This window comes from Podarcis tiliguerta (assembly GCF_965153285.1).
Source record: "Podarcis tiliguerta genome assembly, chromosome: 2".
Classification (NCBI taxonomy): Eukaryota; Metazoa; Chordata; class Lepidosauria; order Squamata; family Lacertidae; genus Podarcis; species Podarcis tiliguerta.
Window position 1 is genome coordinate 10,774,491 of NC_139535.1, and position 12,399 is coordinate 10,786,889.

At 48.2% G+C, this 12,399-nt stretch overlaps 1 protein-coding gene across 1 annotated transcript; it reads left to right on the plus strand.

Moving 5' to 3' along the window:
- Positions 1–235: 235 nt before the first annotated feature.
- LOC310670321 (uncharacterized protein) lies at positions 236–10,183 on the plus strand. The gene is made up of 4 exons (XM_083425491.1): positions 236–552; positions 2,954–3,966; positions 4,774–4,882; positions 5,884–10,183. Exons 2-4 carry the CDS (start codon positions 3,163–3,165, stop codon positions 6,900–6,902), a joined length of 1,932 nt encoding a protein of 643 aa, XP_083281617.1. The 5' UTR covers positions 236–552; positions 2,954–3,162; the 3' UTR covers positions 6,903–10,183.
- Positions 10,184–12,399: the final 2,216 nt, after the last annotated feature.

Genomic DNA, 12,399 nt, shown 5'->3' on the forward strand with positions numbered 1-12,399 from the left:
CATTTAACCGCTTTAACCCCACGCCTAACAAAGCGAGGAGCCACTAAGGGGCAAATGCCCTCACCCTAATGCTTTTCAACTTGTTTTATTTATCCTTGTTAAATAAAATATCCTTGTTCTGTTTTTTTTTTTAAAAATGGCATATTCTTGTTACTATTCTTGTTATTGTTAATATTATATAATATAATATTATATACTATAAGGATTGTAGCCTCAGGGCCTGCTTTTGTGCAGGAAGGATAAAATTGCGTTGTGCTGTTTTGTTTTACTTGTCGCAAACCTGGAAAAAGAAGTTGCTCTCCTTGGTTTTTCTCCTCCTCCTCCGTCTCTTGTCTCTCGGGCGAGGCGCTCCAAGGGTTAAATCTAGCGACTCCCCCATTGCCTAGAGAGGCCCAGGACTCTTGGAGAGAGTTTTTTTGGGGGGATTTAAATACTGGACGCACCTTCCTGTTCTGTTCTAGCTACCCTAGGGAGAAAGAAAAAGAAAAAAATTGGCTTTGGGATTTCCCAGGAGTAGTATTGTTGGGGGAGGTCGGTGCATTTGGAGGAAAGGTGAGTAAATAATTTCAAAGGGGGGTGGGGTGGATTTGTTGCTGCTTTTCAAAGAGCAGAAACAACGACTTGGAGGGAGGATGCAATCTGAAATCTCATTTCTTTGCAACCATCAAGTTCAGCCCGGGAACAAGTGGTTTGCAAAAGGGCTGATTTCCAGAGAAGAAAGCGACCAATGAGTCCAGAACTGTCAGATCTTCACATCGCCTTCCCTATAGGCGTTTGCCTTTAAATGGCGGCGCTGACCTGCAGGAATTAAGCCCGCAGGAGCTGCTGTTTAGCCGGCGTGGAGATCGGCGCGGATCACCTGCTGGTTTGCTGCGGATCGAAAGGGGTGCAGCAGGGCAAGGCCCGGCGCTGCTGAATAAACGGGCCCTTTCTCTCTGTGTGTATACGTTGCTTGTTTGCTTTCCCCCTCCTTTTGTAGCCTGCAGATCAGACAAGTGGGCATGCACACAAGCCCAGGTCCAAGGCACTTGCATATTAACCTACAAAGCTCGGAGCAGCAGCGTGGGACCCAGATCGGAGAGGGTGAGCCTGTTGTTGGATTCAGACTCCTGTCAATATGGCCAGTGCCAAGAATGATGGGATTTGTAGTCCACCGGCATCTGGGATTGCCACAGGCCACCCATACCCCAAAGTGCCTTCTCCCTGACTAACTTACCCGCTTGCTAAGAAATGCTGGGGATGCCACCCCCAATGATAAAACTAAATATGTGGTGACACGAGAAATGGCGTTCTCAATGCAGAGACTTGAGCAGCGAGAAATCTTTGTGGGTTTTTGGTGCCAGCTAAAAATGTCTATATTTACCCAGGCCATTTATTAACAGATCCTGTGTTTGCTGCTACATGGCAGCAATTCGTTGTTGCTTCCCACATAATAATAATATTAATATTAATAATAATAATAATTTATTTATGCCCTGCCCATTTGGCTGGGTTTCCCACTCTGGGTGGCTTCCAACAAAATATTAAAAATACATTAAAACATCAGTCATTAAAACTTCCGTAAACAGGGCTGCCATCAGATGTCTTCTAAAAGTCAGAAAGTTGTTTATTTCCTTGACATCTGATGGGAGAGTGTTCCACAGGGCAGGCACCACTACTGAGAAGGCCCTCTGCCTGGTTCCCTGTAACTTCACTTTTGGCAGTGAGGGAACCGCCAGAAGGGCTGAATGATGGGGGTGGAGACGCTCCTTCAACTCTGCATCCAAACTGTCATCACCCCAAAGCTCTAACTTCATTTACAATTTATTTTTATGATGTTAAGTTAATGTTAATGTTAAAAACTGATATTGTGTTCTGATACCGAAACCTGCCACAAGACCTTAGGGTAAAGGGCAGTTAATAAATGAATGAATGAATAAATAAATAACATTAGCAAAATACAGTTAAAACCAGCAGTAAAACAGTAACAGCCAGCTTCAACCCATCCGGACTATTACCTCTAGTAGCACGAGATGCTCATAGAAGTCAGTGGTCCAAAGTAGTGCATCAAAAACTACTTACATGTGGCCTACAAGCACAGCATCTTCTGAAAATGGGTCTCCCCAAGGCAAAAACCATTATTGATCAGCGCATGAAGGATATTGAGCAGCAGAATAATCTAGCCTATATTAAGAAATTTAGTGCTTGGTACGCTTATCTGCCCCCCTCCCATTTTGATTTTCGGGCACCTTATTTGTCTACCTTAACCATTCCAAAACTTAGGCGGGCCTTTACACTGGCCAGACTAAATATGTTACCGTCAGCTGTTCTTGAAGGTAGATATCAAAAAATTCCATTTGAGAACCGGCTCTGCCCCTGTGGAGCTGGCTATGTAGAGACGGTGTCACACGTTCTCTTGTCTTGCTCCCTATATAAAGATCTCAGGGACGAGACCATTACGCCGCTCCTATCTGCCATCCCGGGCCGCTCTTGCGAAGCCAAATTGTTCTCACTTCTAGCCGACCAGAACAGCTCGACAACAGAGAAGGTTGCCAAATTTATCGAGAGAGCAATGAGACTGAGAGCTGGTATCTGGATGATATCAGTGTCGTCACCCGGATTCCTCGCCTAGGTTTTTATGATTATTATCATTATGTTTTATTATTATTATTTTATTACTTCTGCCAAGTTTTAAGTACTGAGATTATTAATTTACCTAGGGTTTTAATAGGTCACAAGATTTTAACTATATCTGTAATGTATTCCTGTTGGTGTTTGTCCTTTGATGCTATGGCCTGTCGGCTATGCAAATAAAGTCTAGTTACTTACTTACTTACTTACTTACAGCCAGCTTCAGTTTAGGTTCCAATCGTGCGCCTGCTTACAGGGAGTAAATCCCATTGAATTCAATTTGGCCATTAATAGGTAGTAAGTTATGTTTCTCACAGTCTGTGCTTGTTTTTTCCCCTCTCAGAGAGAAGTTTCACTGCATAAGTATGTTGTGTGACGTACCACTTGTTTAAAAACACAAAATCCCCACTTCTATGGAAAACGACCTCTTCTTTTGACCAAATCGCAGAGCAGGGCTGTGAGAGCAGCAAAGAGGAATCCGGAAGATTCCAACAAGTTCTCGGGGAGAGGGTGTCTGCAAGTCCTGAGCTCCACTCTTTTCTCTGAGAGGAAATGGCAACCAAGAAAGGGTCTGCACCGGCTGGCAGGTGCCAGGCCACGCCAGCGCCTTCCAGTGTCAAAATGGAGGAACGTGACCCAGCAGGCCCCAAACCAGCCGAGGGAGCAGAAAAAGCGGGGAAATCTCCTCGTGTCCTTCAGGTTGGGACCATCAGAGAGTTCCTTGACTGGGCCGCCCCGCTGCAAGTGAAACAGGAGCCCGATGAGGGTTTGCCCGAATGCTGGGAAGCCCAGTGGCAAGAGTTCCTCCGAGCCATGCAGTCCTCTCACTTGGGATGGGGCAACCCACCGGTGACAGAGGAAGCTGCGCCATGGGGGGACAACAAGGCCTTCTTCGCCTCCTTCGAGCGGCTAGCTGGGACCTGCCACTTGCCTCGACGGGAGTGGCTGGCCCGCCTGCTGCCCGTCCTGAGCCGGGAGGCCAAAGAGGCCTACAGCAACCTCAGCCTGCAGGACCGAGGAGAGTACGGCAAAGTCAAGGCGGCCATTTTGAAGGTGGACGCCATCCGCATGGAGACGCAGCGCCAGCGCTTCCGGCAGTTCCGCTACCACGAGGCCAAGGGTCCCCGGGAGGTGTGCGGCCAGCTCCGGGAGCTGTGCCGCAGTTGGCTGAAGCCGGAGAAGCACACCAAGGAGCAGATCTTGGACCTCCTGGTTCTCGAGCAGTTCCTCACCCTCCTGCCCCAGGAAATCCAGAGCTGGGTGAGGGAGCACGACCCGGAGACCTGTGCCCAAGCAGTGCCGCTGGCCGAGGCATTCCTGCTGAGGCGGCGAGAGGCCGAGAGGAAGGAAAAACAGGTGACTTCTCTTAATCTTGTTCCAAGTAGCTTGCGGCAGGAGCTTCCGTGGTCTCCTCGGAGCTCAACATTTTACAAAAGCGCTGCACAGAGATGGCTCTCAGAAACCAAATTCCTTGAGCTTTGTGTGTGGTTTCCTACCTGCACCACTTATTTGCGTGCGGACAAATGTAATTTAAAGCCACATGAGTATCTGCAAATACCAGGGATTTCATGTTTCTTGAACTGATTTTAGAATGCATTTCAATTAACTGATTGTGATTTTATGTAAACTGTGTTACTTTTATTGTTGCTAGCTGCTCTGAGCCCAGCTTCGGCTGGGGAGGCCGGGATATAAATAAAATTATTATTATTATTATTATTATTATTATTATTATTATTATTATTATTATTATCACATAGTTGAAATATGGAATTTGTTCCCACCGGAAGCAGTGATGACCAGCAATCTGGACGGCTTTAAAAGAGGATTAGAAAAATTCATTGAGGGGAGGGCTATCATTGGCTACTTTGCCACGACGGCTGTGTTCTCCCTCCACTGCCAGGGGCAATATGCCTCTGAATGCCACCTGCTGGGGTTGGTAGTTAGGGAGAATGCTTTGGTCCTCTGGTCCTGTTTATAGGCTTCCCATCACCTGCGGGAACAGGATGCTGGACTAAATGGGCCATTGGCCTGAATCACCATCTTCTTAATGAGATCTGTGTTCTGGTTTGTGTATTAAGTTAGGAAGTGCAAATGATGTAGGTTTGCATTGAGAAGCAAGCCAAACTAATTTCTTCCCCTGTTTCGTACTAACTGCTGTTGCAGGCACTGGAAGCCCCAGCTGTGAATCGTCCGGAGGCAAAGCCATCTCCCATGGGCCCCGGACTGAAGCGGCTGTGCAGAGAGGTGAAGCAAGAGGAAGCCAGAGCACTGGGTAAGGATTTGCTGCCTTCTAGGCGTCAGAGTTTATTGTGTGTTTCTTAGGGCCTGGCTACTTCCGTCTTGGGAGTGTGAGCGGTTCGCGGTAGCTATGATGCTCGCCCACCCAAGCCCTTTCTTTCCATGAGAGGACTGACAAGAAACAGCCACGGATTTTGGCTGGGCCCAGGAAGGCCAAGGCTCCACCCCATTGCGGAACTACAACTCCCATCAGCCCTAGCAAGCATGGCCAACAGTCAGGATTATGGGAGCAATAGAACAACTGGAAGGCTCTAGGTTCCTCATCTCTGGTATATGAGACGAGGCTTCCTGTGCAATCGAAATGATACAGCTCAGACAGAGGTCTACTTCTTTGAAAACTAGACTATAGTAAAGCAGTCTAGTTGGGATTTGGGGTTGGAACATGATTGCTGGGCCTGTTCATTCTGCCCTCTGAGAAACTATCAGCTCATGTGAAAAGGGTTTCTTTCTCTTCAGCATCTTGGGAGACACAAGTATATATCATTTTTATTAAGTCTCGAACAATATTTCAAAGCATTTATCATATATACATTTTCTAAAAAACATACAAAGTTTCTTCTTTACTTTCCTGGTGTTTGTTGTTTATTCCTTTTTATTAGCTGTTTTATAACACAGATATTTTAATTATCCAAACCCTGCTATCGTTGAAGCTTTTATATTTCAAACCCTGACCACGACTTCATATATTGGTGATATTTTGATAGGAGATCTATCAGTGGTCTCCAATCCTCCTTAAACACTTCGTCATTATTCCCTCTTCGTTTGGCAGTGAATTTCGCCATTTCAGCATAGCCCATCAGTTTCATAAGCCTTTCCTCCTTAGTTGGTAATCCTTCCTCATACGAAGTTCTAGCTGATGTTGTCGCGTACATAAACAAATTAGCCAGCTTTTTCGGGATCTCTGCCCCCATATTGGGAGACACAAGTTCATTAGGAAACGTGAGGTCTCTTCTCCCCCCCCCCCCTTTCTTTTAGACAAAGGTAGCTCCAGCAGTGACTACGTGGAGAGGAGAGGAAACCGGAGCACAGAAAATGGACTGAAGACTCCTAGCAGAGCCCGCCCGGGGGAAAGGCACTTCCAGAGTCCCGAGGGCAGGAAAGGTTTCCACCAAAACCCAGCCCTCATTAAACACCAGCGAGTCCACGCGGCAGAGAGTCCCCACCAGTGCCCGGATTGCGGGAAGCACTTCACTCAGCGCTCCAGCCTCACCATCCACCGGAGAATCCACACAGGCGAGAAGCCGTACCCTTGCCCCCAGTGCGGGAAGTGCTTCCGCCAGAGCTCGAACCTTCTCAAGCACCAGAGAATCCACTCGGGCGAGAAGCCGCACCAGTGCCCTGAGTGCGGGAAGTGCTTTGCTCAGCGCTCAAACCTTCTCATCCACCAGAGAACCCACACCGGTGAGATGCCCTACGTGTGCTCTGAGTGCGGGGCCTGCTTCAGCCAGCACCGAGGCCTGGTCACCCACCAGAGGATCCACATGGAAGAGATGCCATATGGCTACGGCTGCCCGGACTGCGGGAAGTGCTTCCAGCAGAACTCGGACCTCACCAAACACTTGAGGGTCCACACGGGCGAGAAGCCCTACAGCTGCCCCGAGTGCGGGAAGAGCTTCAGCTACAGCTCGAACCTCAGCAAACACCAGAGGATCCACACGGGCGAGAAGCCCTACCTGTGCAACGTCTGTGGGAAAAGCTTCAGCCACTTGTCGACCCGGAACACGCACCAGAGAGTCCACACTGGCGAGAGGCCGTACGGATGCACCGAGTGCGGGAAAAGGTTCATTTCCAGCTCAAAGCTCACGAGACACATGAGAACGCACTCGATATACACCCCTTACATCTGCAACGAGTGTGGGAGGAGCTTCAGCACTCATTCCTCCCTCACCACACATCAGAGAATCCACTCTGCTGAGAGCTACAGCGTGGGGAATTCTTGGGAGGCTGCTGAGCAGGGGCCCAGCAACCTCTCTGGCCGGGTATCACTTCTGTGACTGGTGCCTCTTGCCCTGTCCCTTTATGATTTAGCCTTTGCTGGTCACACAGGTCCATCTCAGCACTCGTAGAAAGGGTGCTGGTCCCTAAGGTGTTTGGAATCGGGAGGGCCTGCGCAATGCAGGCGGGAAGCGAGGATAGAGGAGGGTCTAGGATTAGTACTGGTGGTTTTTGGGAAAATAGAAGTAGGCTGAGAATAGGATAGTAAGGGGGAACGGAAGCGAGATTTCAGGCTTATATCGGTGGTTAGTTTTAGAAGCGGTGTGATGGCTAGTGCAGAACAGAGGAGCAAAGAAGCTTGTCATAGGCTGCTTCCCCATGAACACAGATGGGCCTCCTTTTAGCGAAACGTGCCCCTAGCTGCGGTTTAGCAATGCAATAGCTAGATAGAAACTCCAGCTGCAGGGGCAGTATATCTTCGAACCATCTGCCTGGCACAAGGCAACAGGATAAAACTGTTTGATTCCTACCATGTTCGTTAGGTTAATGGTAAGTAGCTAGATCAGTCCACGACCCCCGAAGCTTGATGCTCTCCAGCTGTTTTGACAACTCCCATCCTCCCAATGCTGGCAGGGGCTGATGGGAGTTGTAGTCCAAAACAGCTGGAGAGCCCTAAGTTGGGAAAGGCTGATCTAGGTGGTCTTATTTGGCAAGTGGAATCCTGGATTAAGATGGGCAGCAAAGTGGTTCAGATATTTTGAGAGGAGAGTGTTGCTTAACCCACAAATCGTCTTTAAAATAAAAACAAAAACGCAGCTACTCAACCCAGCTACTCTGGGTGGCTTACAAACAAGACAATATGTTAAAAAGTTAAATCAATAAGTAATAAAAGATATGGGGGGGGGGGGGAAATACCTCTTTCCTGGCAGCAAAAGAATCATAAACAATCCACAGCCCAGATTAAACTACCCTAAGATACAGCAGTCCACCTTAGAGGGTTGTTTGTAAGGATTCTCGGAATGCAGGCCACTTTGAACATTCTAAAGTGCTCCATCCTTCTGTGTCCTCCATCGAGGAAACAGGCGTTATAGTGGAGGTTGAGGACCATGAAAACACTCTAGGCAGGGGAGAGAGGCAGGGCCAGGAGCGTTGTGGCCTGGGAAGACGGGGTGCAATTTATAGAGAGTCCGAGGGCTCCCCGTGGTTCCCCCTGCCTGACCAAGAAACAAAAAGCACTCATTTTTGTTATTAAGCGGCGGCCAGACGAGTTCACAAAGGGTAGGTCCATTAGTGGCAATTTGTCTTCATAGCTTTATGAAGCTTCTGGGTTCAGGCGTAGTGTAGGACCGGTTTCCTGGTGGGTGGGAGGAGCCATCAGGGGGCAGCCTTTGCTTCACATCCCACCCATGGGGGCCACCCAGAGGCAGCTGGTTGGCTTCATTGCAGAGAAAATTTTCGGGCTTGATGGGTTTTTGTTCTGATCCAACAGGGCTTCCTTAGGATGGGATTGAGAAAGTTAAGGTTGATTCTCCATGGCTGGGGGCGCAGGGGGAATTGGGCAGGTTCAGGCCACACCGTAGAACTGACCCCACCTTCCTCCTTTGTAAGTATTTCACTGCCATCTGTCCCTTTGGGACAAAATCCATCCTTGAGAACATTGCTGTGCTTAGAGCTAAATTTGCCCTCCCTTCCACTGGCAGCAGGGAGCGGCCTGCAGGGGGCGCTGTGGTGTGTCCATTGACCCATTGCCCGTAGCCTATTGTATGAATCAGAGCAGTTGCTTTGCTCACTTTCACCTCTGGCCTCACCCGCCCCTGGCCCCTGGCAGGTGCCCCACAAGGCGATGTGGCCCTTGAGCTAAAAGAAGCTGCCTGCCCCTGCTCTGTATTGATACCGCCCACAACATTCCAGAAATTGCACTCGTAAATAGCCAACCGTGGAGGTGTCTGTGTGTGCGTACCTCAAACCTGAGAAGGAGGGGAGGGGAAATGGTTAGAGGTGCTTGGGAACCCCCTACGTGGCATTGCGGAGGCCCACTCAACTTTCCACATGCTGCCGCTGTAACGTTACTGCTGTTACGAGGGATATATGGCCTAAGCATTGCCACACATGTGGAAAGCGAGTGGAAATCCTGGTTTGAAGAGCAGGTCCCCTCTGCACATTTTGGGCATGTTCAGTCTACATTCAAAGCACATGACTTCCCCCCAAAGCATCCTGGGAGGTTTAGTTTCCCATTCACGGCTGCCACACTCAGTCGAGGTGGTGGAGAGAGCCCTCTTGGCTTTTCAGAACCTGTGTCTTCCCAGGCTGGCAAGATCACTCCAGCCGTGAGCTGGTTTTGCTTCCAAAGATGGATCTGTGATGAGGCACCAGGTGTCACAGAATTGTGGAGCTGGAAGGGACCACTAGGATCATCTAGTCCAACCCCCAGCAATGCTGGAATCTTTTGCCCAACGTGGGGCTTGAACCCACAACCCTGAGATTAAGAGTCTCTGGCTCTAACGACTGAGCTATCCCTGACCCTGCTGCACAGACCTTTGTGACAAAGGACTTTGCAGGCAGCACCTGAGCCCACTTTCCTGTTTGGCATCCCGATGGATTGTTGGAGGGGTGCAATAGCCTACCTTGGGAAACCAGCAGACCAGCTCATATTTGGGACCATGGACTCAGTGAGACACCGTCAGAGGTGAAAATGCCACATGGTCACAGGGTGCTTGTGGTGGGTTTCATTTCTCACAAGCTGTCAGAGGGTGGCCACAGCTGGAATGAGCTTGAAGAAGGCAGGAGGACTGAGTTGGCTGTTTCTCTTTCATGGAGCTGCAATTGCCAGGACCCTTAACAAACTACGCTTCCTGAGATTCTTTGGCAGGGGGACATCAGGTGCTTTAAATGTGCGTTGGGTGTGCTTTAAGCTCGTGGTGCGGATTTGCTCTAAGACAGGGGTCAGCAAACTTTTTCAGCAGGGGGCCGGTCCACTGTCCCTCAGACCTTCTGGGTGGGAGGCCAGACTATATTTTGAAGGGGGGGAAATGAATGAATTCCTATGCCCTACAAATAACCATTTTAAATAAAAGGACACATTCTACTCATGTAAAAACAAACTGATTCCCGGACCATCCGCGGGCCGGATTTAGAAGGCGATTGGGCCAGATCCAGGCCCTGGGCCTTAGTTTGCCTCTAAGAAGTTGACCTTGAAAGATTGCTTCCCCAAGGTGAGAAGGGAGTTTTGTATTCTCCCGCAACGCTGGACTCCGTAGAGAGCACCCCTGGCTGAAGTCCGGGATTGTGTATACTTTTTGTGTGTGTTTTGAAAATAAAATAAAAATCGAGGCATCCTGTACTTGAGCTGTTGTCATATCAACCTTTTATTTTTTCCCAAATTCTGCAGGCCTGCGCACATTTGCTTGTTTTTTAAAGCACGGTTTCTGCCAAGTATTTGATATCTTTCTCAGTCCTCCTCCCACAACTATCCGCCCCCCTCCAGCTCTGACTTACACAACTTTGGCTAGTGTAGCTGATGTTCTTTGAGCACATGAGGGTTAGAAACCAGCTTAAAAAAAATCAAAAGTCGCGATTCCTATTTAAGTGAATTTCACACTTAACTGCACACTTTGGCAGTCGCAAAACACATGCAGAACACAGATTGAGAGTTTCCCTGAGATTTGCTCCTCCTCCGAAGGGCTTCCCTTAAGCCATCAATGGCTACTAGCTTCATCATATCCATCATTTTGATTGCCCAAAGACTAGAATCAGTGTTACTATATATACATATAAATTATGCCAGCTGTTGGATTTCCTTTGTTCCCGTGGTTCATCACTGTGAGAACAGGATTCTCTTTTAGACAATTCCTTGCCTGATCCAGCAGTGTTTTAAATTTGTTGTTAGCTGCCCTGAGCCCGGTTTCCTGAACTGGGAAGGGTGGGGTATAAATAAAAATTTATTATTATTATTTTATTATTATGATCTTACGTTCAGTGAGGAGTCCTTACTGGGTGCAATACTGAGCTTGATCAGAAGATGGCAGCAGGAAGCTGCTTCCTTAGCCTGATTTACCGACAATGAATGACAGTCTTGAATGAGTGGCGGTCTTGAATGAAACCCACTCAAAGGATATGATTCTGCTCTGATTCATATGAAATCATAACTGTGGCGGAAATTCTTAGCCAGTTCCTGACCAGAGTTGAAGACTAAATCCCAGGCGTGTTGAAGCTGTGACTGGTCTGGCACAGCCTTGCAGGCTAATGAAAATGGGGGGGGGGATAAATTTATTTCATATCTTCCTATATGCATACAAAAGCAAGGCTGTTGTCATGCTGCAATTTGCATGGCCACCAATAGGTGAACCTTGCTCTGAAGCGCCTTCCTACTCTGTTAAATGCAACTGCAGTGAGGTTCAGTGGAGGTGGGGGGAAGGCCCTTCAGGGAATGATTTGCCTCCCCCTTCCTTCAAAAGGGGGTGAGGCTTGAAGCGAGCTGTGATGGGAGGCTGTAGGACAAACTCTGAAGGGAGAGGGTGGGGAGGTTTGGGTGAGCTGTGAGGGGGGTGGTTAGCAAGGTTTGGGTGAGCTGTGAGGGGTAGGCATGGTTAGCAAGCATGGCCCCCTAGTTTTATTTTATTTTATTTTATTATTTTATTTTATTTATTTTATTTATTTTATTTTATTTTATTTTATTTATTTATTAACAACAACAAAAACAATAATAATTTACTTGTACCCCGCCCATCTGGCTGGGTTTCCCCAGCCACTCTGGACAGCTTTCAACGAAGATTAAAAATACATTAAAATGTCACACATTAAAAACTTCCCTGAATAGGGCTGCCTTCAGATGTCTTCTAAATGTCAGATAGTTGTTTATTTCTTTGACATCTGATGGGAGGGCGTTCCACAGGGCCGGTGCCACTACCGAGAAGGCCCTTTGCCTGGTTCCCTGTAGCTTTGCTTTGAGGGAACCACCAGAAGGCCCTCAGAGCTAGACCTCAATGTCCAGGTAGAACGATGGGGGGTGGAGACGCTCCTTCAGGTATACTGAGCCGAGGCCGTTTAGGGCTTTAAAGGTCAGCACCAACACTTTGAACTGTGCTCGGAAACATACTGAGAGTCAATATATCACTCAACTACAATCATCACCATAAAAGACCTAAAAACAGCCTTGCTAGGTCAGACCAAAGGCCTATCTAGTCCCAGCATCCTCTTCTCGCCGTGGCCAACCAGAGGCCTATGGGAAGATGGCAAACCGGACCTGAGCACAATATCACTCCCCCTTCTGGCAGCTTCCAGGAACTGTACTTCCGAAGCATTGCTATGGAGGCTGAGCCATCACGGTTGGTAGCCATTGATAGCCCCCTCCTCCACGAATCTGTCTAATCCTTTTAAAAAGCAGTCTAGTCTGGTGACCATCACTCCCTCTCGTGGGAACAAATTCAAAAGTTTAGTCAGGCACTGCGTAAAGAAGCACTTCCTTTGATCTGTCCTAAATCTCCCAGCAAGTAGCTTCTCCGGACATCCACAACTTCTGGCATTAAGAGAGAAGGAGAAAAAAATATTTCTCTATCC

Bases quoted from the DNA above. Each gene is read 5' to 3' on its own strand.
- LOC310670321 (XM_083425491.1), top strand. From the start codon at position 3,163: ATGGCAACCAAGAAAGGGTCTGCACCGGCTGGCAGGTGCCAGGCCACG. The intron at 3,967-4,773 runs GTGACTTCTCTT...CTGCTGTTGCAG, and splicing joins CCGAGAGGAAGGAAAAACAG to GCACTGGAAGCCCCAGCTGT. The intron at 4,883-5,883 runs GTAAGGATTTGC...CCTTTCTTTTAG, and splicing joins AGAGGAAGCCAGAGCACTGG to ACAAAGGTAGCTCCAGCAGT.